This window comes from Frankliniella occidentalis, unplaced genomic scaffold (genome assembly GCF_000697945.3).
Source record: "Frankliniella occidentalis isolate FOCC.00 unplaced genomic scaffold, Focc_3.1 Scaffold8, whole genome shotgun sequence".
NCBI lineage: Eukaryota > Metazoa > Arthropoda > Insecta > Thysanoptera > Thripidae > Frankliniella > Frankliniella occidentalis.
Window position 1 is genome coordinate 584827 of NW_026267138.1, and position 12207 is coordinate 597033.

Consider the following 12207-nt stretch of genomic DNA (forward strand, 5'->3'; position numbering starts at 1 on the left):
TCACACGATTCAATTAGTCGGTCAATAGCCATGAGCCTCTCTGAATTCCGCCAGTGCTAAATTTGAAAAAATATAGAAAGTTAAATATAGTATTGATGAATAGGCAATAAAATACAGTTCGGTGAAATAAGACAGTTTATAAAATACCTCAAACTTTTGAAGCCATTCTTTCATATCTGGTGGAGCAGGGTCTTTGGTGGGAGCTACACTGTGAGATTTAGATGATGAAGGACAACCATCATCATCATTTGTTAAATTGCTAGAAAGAAAAAATAATTAGCAAACAAACTTGAGGTTTGCAAATACACAGCATTAAAAAAGAAGCAATTATACCTTGAACTAATTGCAGTCTTATCTTCAGGATTAATTTTCTTACAAGGAAACCTATTTTGAACATCTCCTTGACTTTCTAGCTTACGTTTATGCTGTAGACAAACAGGTCAGTTTTAGTAGAACAATAACAAAGGGCAAGACTAAGGAACCCATGGGTGCTTATTTCAGGAGTTGAAGATAAAAATTAATTTACGAATTTCTACAGTAACATTGATTTGACTGTTATTAACACAGATTCTTAACTTACCCTTGGTGGCGATGGTTGGCTGGAACAACTGGCAATAGGACTTAAATCAGTCTCTTGAGTTGAGGATCCACTTCCCTGGTCCCCAAATACCCTTAACTTGGCCTCGCTGCTTTCTTCTGGATCATATTCACTACTGCTGTCTAAGTCCCCATCACCATCAGCATCATCATTGTTTTCAGGTATATTATCTGCTGATTCACTAATATGCTGCACTGTACTCCTGCATAAAGTCCACTCTTCCCCATCTGCACTATCTATCTGATCTGCATGAATACCTGCTTCCCTTGCAGCATCCTCTGGACCCGATGAGCTAGATTCAGGAAGATTACTATCACTCTCTTCAATATTATCTTGTTCACAGTCTCTGTTAAAATTATCTAACACTGAAGGGCCAGGATCTAGTTCAGTGCTACTTCCTGCTTCGACTTCCACCTCTAATTCAATTTCTGGATCATTGTCCAATAGGTCTCCTGGTTGCAAAGAGTCTTCAAGAGGAACACTATCAGCATGCGCCACTAAATCTTTTTCATGACAGGAACCTAGCCGGCTCCCATCATCAATTTGTATCATGTAGTATAGTCCCGGGGAAGAGACATTTTTCAGTTCGTTGTCTCCTGCATTACTTGTCTTTGCTGAGGATTCATTCGTTGCCATTCTAAGGCAAAGTAATGCCTGCAATGAGAAAAAAAAATATTATGAGACAGATAAAAAGAGAGAATGGGTAGTATTGCAAGAAAACTGAGATCGAAATTGCATTTCTGGGATAGAAATGTACAGTATTAGGTTCCTTGTCATGACAGTTATTCCAAAATAGAAAAGCACAAGCGATTAGCAAATCACGTGGTAAATACAAGAATGAGTAAAAAGGAACTTCTGAGACCACATTTTAAATTAAATTCTAGAATAAGTAAAGAAATCTGCATAGTAATATGAAGGCTTTGAAAATTACTGTAAAATCTCGAAGGTGTGTACCTTAACCTCAACTGATGTCGCACACAACGCACAATGGTAAAACTTAATTTTGAAAATTTTAATTCTTCAAAGAAGATTGAAGACGTAAATGTTCTGATAAATGTTGATAGAGATTTAATGCATTCTACAAAATTCTTAAAGGTGAAAGGTTTGACAAATTTAATTTGGCCTTGCCTATGCCACATTTAACAAAGTTGGGACTTTGACATTTTCCTAGTCATCGAAAATATATTTGACGTCCACAACAAATGAACCGGGAGAGGAAATATAAATCAGATCCATTAAAAAATGATGCTATCCTGGATAAAATATTAGCAACTACGAAATGCAGACCTTTTCACTGTCAAGCTTTGCTAAGGGATTCCGATGTACATCTGTTCCAGTGTCACGGCCACCTAGATTCTCCCGGACAACTACGACGACGACGATGATACGGTGCGATTACGATTGACGCATGACAGTTACAAACAACATAAACATCATTTTCTCCGTCGAATTTGCTATTCATCTTGATACGTCACGGTAAATAAAACGCATTCATTGCAAAAATGTCTGATAACGAAAATAATTGTGACCATGGACGACAGGAGGAATGCTCTAAGCGATAGTCCTTTGTTTGTTTCGTATGCGTTACATACCAAAATAATGGACGGGGGTCCTGACCGTTCATACACCTCGGAGCAATTTGTAGACCAAAGAGAATTCTCGGGGTTGCATTGATATTTTGTGACATTGCTGTTATTTTTTAACTCTCTGCTGTATCTCTGTAATTGTCCTTAACTCCTCGGGGTTGTTGTTCCTCAAAGTACTTTGTTGTGTAGGACATCTCTTGACATAGAGAGGAGCAAGGAGGTAGGCTTATTCATTGCCCTAATTTCAATTTTTGTTCTCCTCAGTTGATTCCTTTTTTACCTGGCTTACTGACCAATTTTATATTTTTTCTTATCTGATTTTTAAGATCTTTATCTCGAACTTTGTAATCCTGTACTTCTCCTGAAGAAATGTCATCTCTGCCCATATCCATTCCTCAGGTGTCCCTTTAACTTTTCATTGTATCTCATATGTTACTGTGCAGGTGAGGATAAGCCATGGCTTCTCAGAAGAATCGTCACACATATAATAGAGAAAGCAGTAGCGATACTGAAGATGACACAGATGACAGGAGAAGACGAGTTTACAAATCACGAATGAGGTATGGTACTTCAGGGGAAAAGACAACAACACTTAATTTGCATTCTTCCAGATATTCAATTGAGCTGAGCATATATTTTTCTAAGACAATATTCTTACAATTCTAAACAGCTATGGATCATCATCAAAACCCAAACCATGTTTGGTTCAAAGACCATCATCAGCTTGTGGCAGTGAAAGTCGCCAACATGGACATGCATCATCCAAACAAATGAATTCAACACCCAGAAATAGGTGAGTATCTTTAAAAATTCTTAATTGTAAATTTAGAAATACATGCTGCCTTCTTGGCTCTCTGCATGTTTTTGTATTAAATTTTGTCATTTTTTTCAGATCTAGATCCCAACATCTTGGACCTGCAAAGAACCAAATGAATCAAGGACACTCTCCTGGACGAGATCGTCACCATGGTCACCTTGATTCCCTTTCAGGTTCCACTTCAACTAGGAACTCAACATCTAACACATCAGGTCAAAGTGAAGAGCGTATTACCCTTGTGGTCGATAACACTCGCTTCATTCTTGATCCAGCCCTATTTACTGCCCATCCAAACACTATGTTGGGCAGGTTGGTTTTCACATTTCTTAAGTTGTAATTGGTTTCATTTTCTACTGTTCTTCATTCATATTTATTCTTCACAGGATGTTCAGTTCTGAGCTTGAAATGGCACACGCCAATGAGAGAGGAGAGTATGAGGTTGCTGATGGTATCTCAGCTTCAGTTTTCCGTTCCGTCCTTGAATATTATAAAGGAGGAATGATTCGTTGTCCACCCACAGTTTCTGTTCAAGAACTAAGAGAGGCTTGTGACTATTTACTTGTCCCTTTTGATGCATCGACTGTGAAGTGTCAGAACCTACGTAAGTAAAATCAATTTTGTTCAAACTTTCACCAGAATTTATTTTCATTTATTTTTTAATCTATCTTTATTTATTAAAAAAAGTCTGTATTAGAGTTTTTAAAACTATTTTTTTTTCCAGGTGGATTAATGCATGAACTATCAAATGAGGGTGCTCGTTGTCAATTCAAAGTTTTCTTAGAGGATCTTATTCTTCCTCTGATGGTGAACTCTGCTCAAAGGGGTGATCGTGAATGTCATGTTGTTGTTTTGATGGATGATGACTTAGTCGACTGGGATGAAGAGTATCCTCCTCAAATGGGAGATGAGTACAGCCAAAGTAAATACTGATATTCTATTCTTCACCCACCTGTCAACCAGTGTATTCAATCAATCAAACTGAATTATTTTTATCTACTTTTCTTGTAGCTGTCAGTAGCACTGCCATGTACCGTTTCTTCAAGTACATTGAAAACCGAGATGTGGCAAAACAAGTAATGAAAGAGAGAGGTCTGAAAAAAATTCGTTTAGGTATTGAAGGATACCCTACGTACAAAGAAAAAGTTAAGAAGAGAGCAGGGGGGCGCTCTGAAGTTATTTACAACTATGTTCAACGACCTTTCATACACATGTCCTGGGAAAAAGAAGAAGCAAAGAGTAGACATGTTGACTTTCAGGTACAATCCCCATTTGAATTCTTCGTTATCCCCTGGTATGAGTTTGTGAAGTGTTATTGATTGTGAATTTTAAACTTTCTTTGTCTGGTCCTTTTCCAGTGTGTGAAATCAAAGTCGGTTACCAACTTGGCTGAGGCAACTGCAGATCCTGTTCTTGAGTTGGACTCTGCTGGAAATTTTGTGATAGTTGCACCCATAGAGGGAGGTGAATCTGCACAACAACCACCACTCCAACACCAAAATATTTATCAACAGCATCCACCACCTGCTAATTTGCAACAGCTATTACAACTTCACCAAAACCAAGCATTGCAGCAACAGCAGATGCACCAGAATCAGCAGCAGCTTCAACAAAACCAACAACAGCAACAACAGCAACAACTGCCACAACAACCCCAGCTACAGCCGCAGCCACAACTGCCTTTACAGCAGTTACAATTGCAGCCACAGATACCTATTCAGCAACCACATCTACCACTTCAGCTTCAGCCTCAACAGCAGCAGCAACCTCAGCCTCAGCCCGCACCTGTACCACAACAGCTGGTGCAGCCACCAGAGGAAGAGGAGGGTGCTGGGCAAGCTGCAAGAGCTGTAGCTGATTTGTCATTGGCTTAAAAAACTGTATCTGACAGTAAGCGAGTTGTCCAGTATAGTATATGCATCTCAGCCATTTCAGCTCAATGTGTTTTAGTTATTAGTACATTTGTAAAACCTGAAGTTCTGGTTATCTTGACTGACTACTTTTTTTCTAAAATACTTCCTGTTATAGGGGATTTCGGTGCACACATAGGCTTCCCTTGCTACATATACATTTCTTATTTGTGAAATGTATAGGCACTTATCATAAGGGAGGCAACTGAAATACTTGATTTGGATAGGAAGTTGGATAAGAAGAGGAGGGATAATTGTAGACTGAGTACTTGTTTTCACAAAAAGAAGTGCAATGACATAAAGTGTTAAGCCATATCTTATCATTCTTATTTGAAATTTCTAACGTACTGCATTATTCTCTCTTACTTTATTTATGTAAGCATTGTTTTCTAAATCATGATCATCACACTTATTGAACATTTGCTGACTCAAAAGACTTTTTTAAAGAAAACTACCTGTTCATGACAGTCATGTAACCTGAGCTTTCTTACTATTGCTATCTAAAGTATTGTGTTATTCTGATATCTCTTTCTTTGTCAAACAGCTCTTTGTCATTCTTATATTAAAGAATTATAATATCTATGTATTATATATTATTATTGCTTTGTATTAAAAATTTGTTTTTCAATAAGGATGTTTTGTTGAGCTTTGATTCTGTACCTGGATGTGGCAAATACATGTGTGTTGTGTCTGATATGAAATGAAAGTAGTACCTAATTTGTTTTTTAACTGAGAAAATCTTGTGTCAATGGACTCAGAACCAATCTCCTACTTATACTGTTTTACTTGTATGTTGATCAAGTTCTCTAAAGGCTTATTTTTTCAAGTACTTTGATCTCAGTAGTCAAAATGACAAGAGGAACAAGTAAAGTTTTGGATGCATTGCTGTATAGAAGTCCATTTGACTCAAAAGACAGGTTTTTGGAGCAAGTTTATAAACGCAAGTACCTTTTTAATGAACATGTAAAGACTCTTTGAAGCTCATTAGGATCTTGTTAATGTATGTAACTGGTATAAAACAGTTTATTCTGTGGGAGTTATTCTTTGTCTCCTATAATATTCAATTTTATCCAGCCTTTGGGAGATTATCATAGATGTTGGTTACAGCACACATTTTGTTCCCTCTGTCAACATTTTAATTTTCTCTCTTCACTCATTCATATGAACTGTTATTTTTTAACTTTGATTTTGTGTCTTGTAAACCTACCTACTAATTTTGTGTTTGCAAGTGCAGTGTAATCTGTAAATGAGGCCGGTGGATGTTATCAGCAAAACATTCAAAATTTAAACAATCTAAATTTTAAGCACAGTATTTGGTAAGATATGTATTTGCATCATTGAGTTTTGGTGATTGTAAATGTGCCCCTTCCCCCTCCCCTGAAACTCCTGCCTAACCAACACTGCCCTCAAATTTTCTGACAATGGTCAGTTTTAAAGTATGTTATTGTGATAGAATTCTCTCTATGAGATGTGTCTGGCATAACAATACTCCATGTATTGTTTTATCTTCAAAGACTGCCTATTTACCTGTTATATGACAGGCAAATAGTGCTTTTAGTTGCTGTTACAATTTAGTGCTGAGTAAAGTATCTATATTATCTTTTTATCAGGAATTTCTTCGTCACTTTCTGCTGTTGAAAAAAAATCATCATTGTAAGCTGATGTCTAAATACATATAACCTACAGATCTATTGTTTGGATGTGTCATATGGGGGGAAACTTGTTCATACTGTACAGCATGTGTGAGTGCTTTCAAAGAAACTTACCGGTAGTGAAGTTTTTGCTCTTTGCCTATTTTTTTTTTTCTTTTTTTTTTTTTTAACAACAAAGGCTTGGCCCTACTAGTGAATTGCATGAATGTCAGTTCAATAGTGCACTGCCAGTATCTGATTGAAACACTTTTCACTGCCTTGCATTCCTATATAACTGAATTGTCAATTCTTCCTGAGATGACTTGTTCATCTTTCCTTCATGAAATGTATTTCATCTTAGAAGCATTTCTCTCATGTTTATTTTCCCTGTTCTATTTTACTTCATTTATTGTTCATGTAACACCTTTTGATATTGTGAAGACATAGTTGATGTGTTTGTTTTGTTCAGACGTACATCAGTTTACATATTACATCATCTGTGTTTTCTGTGTCAGTCCAACCAATATGAAAAGGAAAGAAATTTGCTGGGGAAAGTATCTAAGACATGATTAAGTAAGAACCTTACCTTCCCTTGTTTTCATTCATTTTTCTTTATTTCTTACCTGTTGGTAGAAGTGGTGGAAGATTATGTATAAATGCATTCTTAAAGATTGACATGGTTATGAATACATAATTAACAATCCCCTTTGTCCAGGATGCTAGGGTGAATTATTTGTGTACTCCTCCATTCAGAAGTTTATCAGTTTTTACAGGATGAAATATTTTCATCTCCTTTTCTTTTTTCTTTTAGGCATTATAGTTCAATTTCATTTTATAAAGGTCTTAAAGACTATCTGTATTCATAATTTTTATTTTGTTTTTTGTTACATTCAAGAAGTGCTTTTGTGTTATTGTTTTTTTTCTACTTGTTCATTATTGGCAGTAATTTTTCATAAACTTTATCCATCATTAATAACTAGTCAGTTATTCATTTCTAGCTTTACTTCCTACAATGATAGCTAAATTTTAAAGTGCTCCAAAATTTTTGTTGAACAAGCTTGTAGCATTGAATTTTATGAAATTTGCCAATTATTATGACTAGTCAATTTATGTGATTGTGTCAGGTTACAGTTTTCAATAAATGTTCAATTTCTGCCAAAAATGAACAGTAGTGCAATAAAATAGACATGTTTCATTATCTATTTTTTATGGACTACTTTTTCTTTATTATTTTTATTTACAAAACTACATTTTAATAGGAACACAGATTCATAGGTTTGGACATAATATTCGTCCTATAAATTACAATCGATATACAATGTTGAATGAAGTAACTGAATGTTTTTCTTTTTTTCAATGTGATGCATGGTGGGTAAGCCGATTTTGACTTTGGCTATCAATCACAAAAAGAAGTAATGCTACAGTTTAGTTATGCTTAATCTAATGAAGTAACCTAGGACACATGTCATTCTTACCGGGTAGCCTGGACTGTTAACTTACAATGCTTTCGTCCACTACCTGTAATTTGTACTCGGAGTACACTTTCGCAAGCAACTCTTCAAGAAACCTACATATATATCCTTGTGCAGTGTTTTTTATACATATATATATAGCACTGACTATCTTAACTACAACTTCTTCAGAGCATCTCCCAAAATTTGGATCTCTCGACCAATGCCATGGACCAGCTGGAGCACGTGGGGCTTGGAGTCCAGCATCTCTATGCTCTGTGTGTATGGGTTGTAACGGACGGTGAACTGTCGGGGAATAGTCTGGGCGTATTTGCTGCGAGAAGAAAAGCAAAGCGATGAGAAACTCCGCCAAATGTTTTGAGACTGGCACGGCACGCGGCGTGTCGCTCAGAAGCACTAATTCACACAACTTCCAGGTGACAAATAGCTTCGCCTTGTCCACTTGCGTTGTTAGACTGCCGCGCATTGGACGCGTGCTGGCGCGTAAGGCGGGTTACCCACTCGCTCGGACCGTGAGGCACCGTGGTCAGATCAGAGACGATAGGCAATCCCGTCCGCGTGCACATGCAGTTGGACTGCGAAAGTGGACGGCGCCAATCAGCCACCCGTTCTGTGTATTGTATAGTTTACTTACATCATTTTCTCCTTGGCGTCCTCAAAGCTCTCCGCCACGTAGTAGACGGGCTGGTACTCTGTGATGGGGTACTTTTGCAAAGCCGTCTTGGCCGGTTCAAAGGGCCTGAGCTCTGGCTTGCCGCTCAGGGCGTAGTCCAGCTCTCCAAACGAGGAGAGGAGGCCGGCGCCGTACGCCTTTAGGGTACCGTCCTGCCTGCAGAGGCCGAACTCCACGGTGAACCAGTAGCACTGCGGGGGAACGGACAGAGTCAGTGACCATTTCGAAGTACGCAGACAAGCGTGTGCACTAGCGCTCCCGAGGGGGTGTTCTTACCGTTGCGAGTTTCTCGATGTAGTCGTCCGGGGCGCCGAGCGAGGCGAGGCCGATCTCCTGGGAGAACTGCGCGAAGGCGGGGTCGGCGAGCAGCGGCACGTGGCCCAGCAGCTCGTGGCAGACGTCGGGCTCGGGGGTGTAGAACGGCCGCGACGGGTGGCGGATGTACTGCGTCGAGTGGAACACGCGGAACGCGAGGCCCGCGAGGAAGTCTCGCGAGGAGAGCAGGCCGGCCACGGGGCGCAGGGTGAAGCCCGTGCTGTCTGTGGGCACGAGAGGACAACAGACCTGTCAGTTCGAGGAGGGAAGCGGGGGGTGCAATGCACGTTGGTTAGCTAGTTATACCGCACCATACATGCGCGGACAGCTTGTCTACCCGTACGGTACGGGGCTAATAGCCCTTACACCGGTCGGTAAGCCGTCCGCTCACAGGCCTGCACGCGGTACACTGAAATGGCTCCTGCGAATTGCAATACCAGGTAGCTGATTACCCCCGCTTATGCTGTACCGCACGCACGAGTGCAGGCGGGCTTGCCTATCGCCCTTGCCCATTGCGCCTTACGGGCCGAGCGAGTAGGGGGCCGTTCACAAATGACGTCAAGCAAATTTTGGGCGGTTTTGACTCCCCCCCTCCCCCACGTCACGCGGCTAACCTAACCTTCTAATGCTTTCAGGATAGGACCGTCACGCGGGCAGAGACCCCCTCCCCCCCGTCAGATGCGTGAGGTAATTTGTGAACGGCCCCTAGGCAACCCGCCCGCACGAGTACGTGCGGTACATAACTACAGAAGTGAGCGGGGTGAATCAGCCACCTGGTACCACCTTAGCTTAGCTCTTACGCACCTCTGAGGAAGTTGGATATGTCTTCAAGCTGTGGGATGTTGTCCTCCCGGAAGCCGCAGTTCTCGATGAGGAGGGGAAAGACATGGTTGTGTTGCCGGCAGGCGTTTTTGGGGAAAAGCTTGGTGAGCTCGCGGAACACTTTCCCCCAGGTCTCCGTCTCTTCGGCAGTGTAGTCCACGTGCGGCAGCGGCTCGCCGTGCTTGTAGTGGTACGCGAGGTCGGCGAAGTACTTCCTCCTGGCGCGGTACTTTTCGTCTGTGAAGCCCGGGTGGTCCGCGTCCAGCTCGGCGCCGTACGAGAGGATCTGGTTCGCAAAACGGTCCAGCTCACGGATGCGGCGCGGGAACCATGGCACCGTGCCCATATTGTCCTTGTAGTTGCGGGAGATGATGCTGAAGTAGGCGGAGCGCTGTCGGAGGTTCTCGATGGCCGAGCCCAGGTCGCCTCCCGGCGCACACTCCACCATGAACTCGTACTGGTTGGGCACACGCAGTGAGGCGCGCGACTCGATGTGCAGGAGGTTCACGCCATGCTCCTGGGGGGAAAAAAGGAACGGATACAGTGGCGCGATCCTGGCCCCGCTGTCGGACAAGGGGACGAAGAAGGAAGGGTTGACTTCCTCCGACGCTTACCTCGAACATCTTGAGGGAGCGGGCCAGGGCGCCCACCTCGTCGGCTTTGGGCGAGAAGATGAGGCACGTGCTCTTGGCCGCGTCCTTGCCCTCCTTGATGTAGTTGCCGCCGTCCATGAGGGTGGGCTGTCGACATAGAGGAAGCGGTTTTGTTGATGTGGGACAAGGACAAACACATTCGTAGGGATAGAAGTACAAGCTTCGAACCCAGACCGCGACCCAGACACACCCCCGTGACTCACATCGATTAAGATTTGCGTGGGCGCCATGTCTGTCTGGGGCACCGTTGTGAGATGCGGACACGACAAGGAAGGACCTCTACCAACTCGAGTGCGAAACCAAAAAGCGAACTGCCTCGCGGGGAGCTGGGCGGGAGCTCTGAGCGCAGTGCGAACGACGGGAGTACTGAACCCACAGCGGGCCGGCAGCTTTTATAACCCACGCCAAGTCCTGGGAAGGATCCGCCCCTCCGGGCTCCGGCCGCTCCAGACCCCAGCTGCCCCTGCTCTGCCCCTGCAGCCGCCACTGCTGCTGCAGCGCTGCACACCACTCGGAGCGGCGCGTGAGCGGCCAGCCAATGAGCAGAGAGCAGGAAATGAGGGATGTTGTAGTCGCGAGAAAAATGTCAAGTTGTGACATGATAAGAGAGCAAGAGCACAAAATTGCCCACCCTGAAAACTTCTAAAACGCACTATTATTGTAAGGGCTGATTGAGGTGTGGGGTGGGGGGGTAGTCTTCTGCTCCTGAAGATGCCCCCCCCCCCTCCCCGCCCTCTCCCGCTGCGCCGATAAATCCACATTAAAATGTAATTTACTTCCTTGACCCCTATATGGCGGAAATTGTTTCTTTGTTTCATGTTGATACTTGCTGCATTTACCACGAGTTTTGGGACTGAAACTAAAGCGACTCACGTACCGGGCGAATGCACCCCAGTGTTGCGGGCTTGCCTACTCCCTTCACCCGAAAGGTGTCTTGCCCTTTGCTTTGCGACCCTATCGAGGATGCAGCCCCACGACCCTATCGAGGATGCAGCCCCACAACACTGAAAGCCTGGAGCTCATTACACCGGGTGCACAATAGCGCCTGACGCTGTGTTGCGATTTTCGTCGCGCAAACTTCCTTGTGTTGTGTGACGCGGTTTAATAAGTCTTGTATATTTTCCGCAATGACTGTCAGTGTCTGAATGTCGTACACCTTAAAAACTACTTCGACTGCCATTAATTTCGAGCCCCTCCCGTGACGGCGAGTCATGCCGCCGTCAGATGCCGACAATTATCTGTCACTATTTGATTCGGACGGTCCAGGCCCATTCATGTTGCCGCCGTGCCGTCAGGCCCGGCGCGGCCAGGTCGACCTGACCTTGCCCGCCGACCGAGTCCGGGCCGAGCTCCTCTAGTGTAGGCTAGGCCTCCGCACGCTCCAGCTGAGCAGCGGTCGAGGCAGCAGAAAGTCATCATCTATGACTTTGAGCGCGCTCGCGAGGAAATGCCCATCAGCCACACTGCACTGCACTGGCCGGCGCGGCGCGGTGGCGGCGCGTGGCGCGCCTGACAATAAGATGAGGCGATGGTGGGCATGGCATGACCCCGTGAACCCATCATCTTTCGAAAGCAGCGACCGCGCCGGGCCGGACATCACACCGAGCATCAAACCCACGACACTGGGTGACGTCAACCCCCGAGGGCGCCAGCCTCGGGCTTCAGCCTCGGACTTCAGCCTCGGGCTTCAGCCCCGCGGAGTACTTTGCGCGCTGGAGGCACCTCGGGCCCGG

The 12207-nt window shown here is 43.7% G+C and overlaps 3 protein-coding genes across 6 annotated transcripts in view; 1 reads left to right on the forward strand and 2 right to left on the reverse strand.

Annotated features, from left to right (window-relative positions):
- The window catches only part of LOC113203842 (F-box/WD repeat-containing protein 7), a 17483-nt gene extending 15471 nt beyond the window's left edge, over window positions 1-2012 (reverse strand). Inside the window, exons 1-4 of one of the 2 annotated variants that reach the window (XM_052275301.1) lie at window positions 1886-2012; window positions 581-1252; window positions 334-425; window positions 148-259 (exon numbers count right to left, since the gene is read on the reverse strand). In XM_052275301.1, coding sequence (XP_052131261.1) covers window positions 148-259; window positions 334-425; window positions 581-1234 — 858 coding nt within the window. In that variant the 5' untranslated portion in view covers window positions 1235-1252; window positions 1886-2012. Of the gene's footprint in view, window positions 1-147; window positions 260-333; window positions 426-580; window positions 1253-1552; window positions 1863-1885 lie in introns of those variants that run through there. The other variant, XM_052275308.1, reaches the window with a different exon arrangement.
- LOC113203843 (BTB/POZ domain-containing protein KCTD20) lies at window positions 1930-7873 on the forward strand. Of its 2 annotated transcripts, none has more exons than XM_026418746.2 (8): window positions 1930-2074; window positions 2628-2744; window positions 2855-2977; window positions 3077-3310; window positions 3385-3602; window positions 3723-3920; window positions 4010-4257; window positions 4357-7873. In XM_026418746.2, exons 2-8 carry the CDS (start codon window positions 2641-2643, stop codon window positions 4870-4872), a joined length of 1641 nt encoding a protein of 546 aa, XP_026274531.1. In that variant the 5' UTR covers window positions 1930-2074; window positions 2628-2640; the 3' UTR covers window positions 4873-7873. The 2 variants fall into 2 exon arrangements, with proteins under 2 accessions (XP_026274531.1, XP_026274530.1); XM_026418745.2 differs by lacking the exon at window positions 1930-2074 and adding an exon at window positions 2160-2404.
- A 268-nt stretch (window positions 7874-8141) lies between these two features.
- LOC113203845 (protein henna) overlaps window positions 8142-12207 on the reverse strand; it is a 6713-nt gene continuing 2647 nt past the window's right edge. The window contains exons 1-6 of one of the 2 annotated variants that reach the window (XM_026418749.2): window positions 10678-10808; window positions 10436-10561; window positions 9804-10338; window positions 8961-9223; window positions 8646-8875; window positions 8142-8324 (exon numbers count right to left, since the gene is read on the reverse strand). In XM_026418749.2, the coding sequence (XP_026274534.1) occupies window positions 8168-8324; window positions 8646-8875; window positions 8961-9223; window positions 9804-10338; window positions 10436-10561; window positions 10678-10704 (1338 nt within the window). In that variant the 5' untranslated portion in view covers window positions 10705-10808 and the 3' untranslated portion in view covers window positions 8142-8167. Of the gene's footprint in view, window positions 8325-8645; window positions 8876-8960; window positions 9224-9803; window positions 10339-10435; window positions 10562-10677; window positions 10809-12207 lie in introns of those variants that run through there. The other variant, XM_026418748.2, reaches the window with a different exon arrangement.

Bases quoted from the DNA above. Each gene is read 5' to 3' on its own strand.
- LOC113203843 (XM_026418746.2), top strand. From the start codon at position 2,641: ATGGCTTCTCAGAAGAATCGTCACACATATAATAGAGAAAGCAGTAGC. The intron at 3,311-3,384 runs GTTGGTTTTCAC...TATTCTTCACAG, and splicing joins CCAAACACTATGTTGGGCAG to GATGTTCAGTTCTGAGCTTG. The intron at 4,258-4,356 runs GTACAATCCCCA...GTCCTTTTCCAG, and splicing joins GTAGACATGTTGACTTTCAG to TGTGTGAAATCAAAGTCGGT.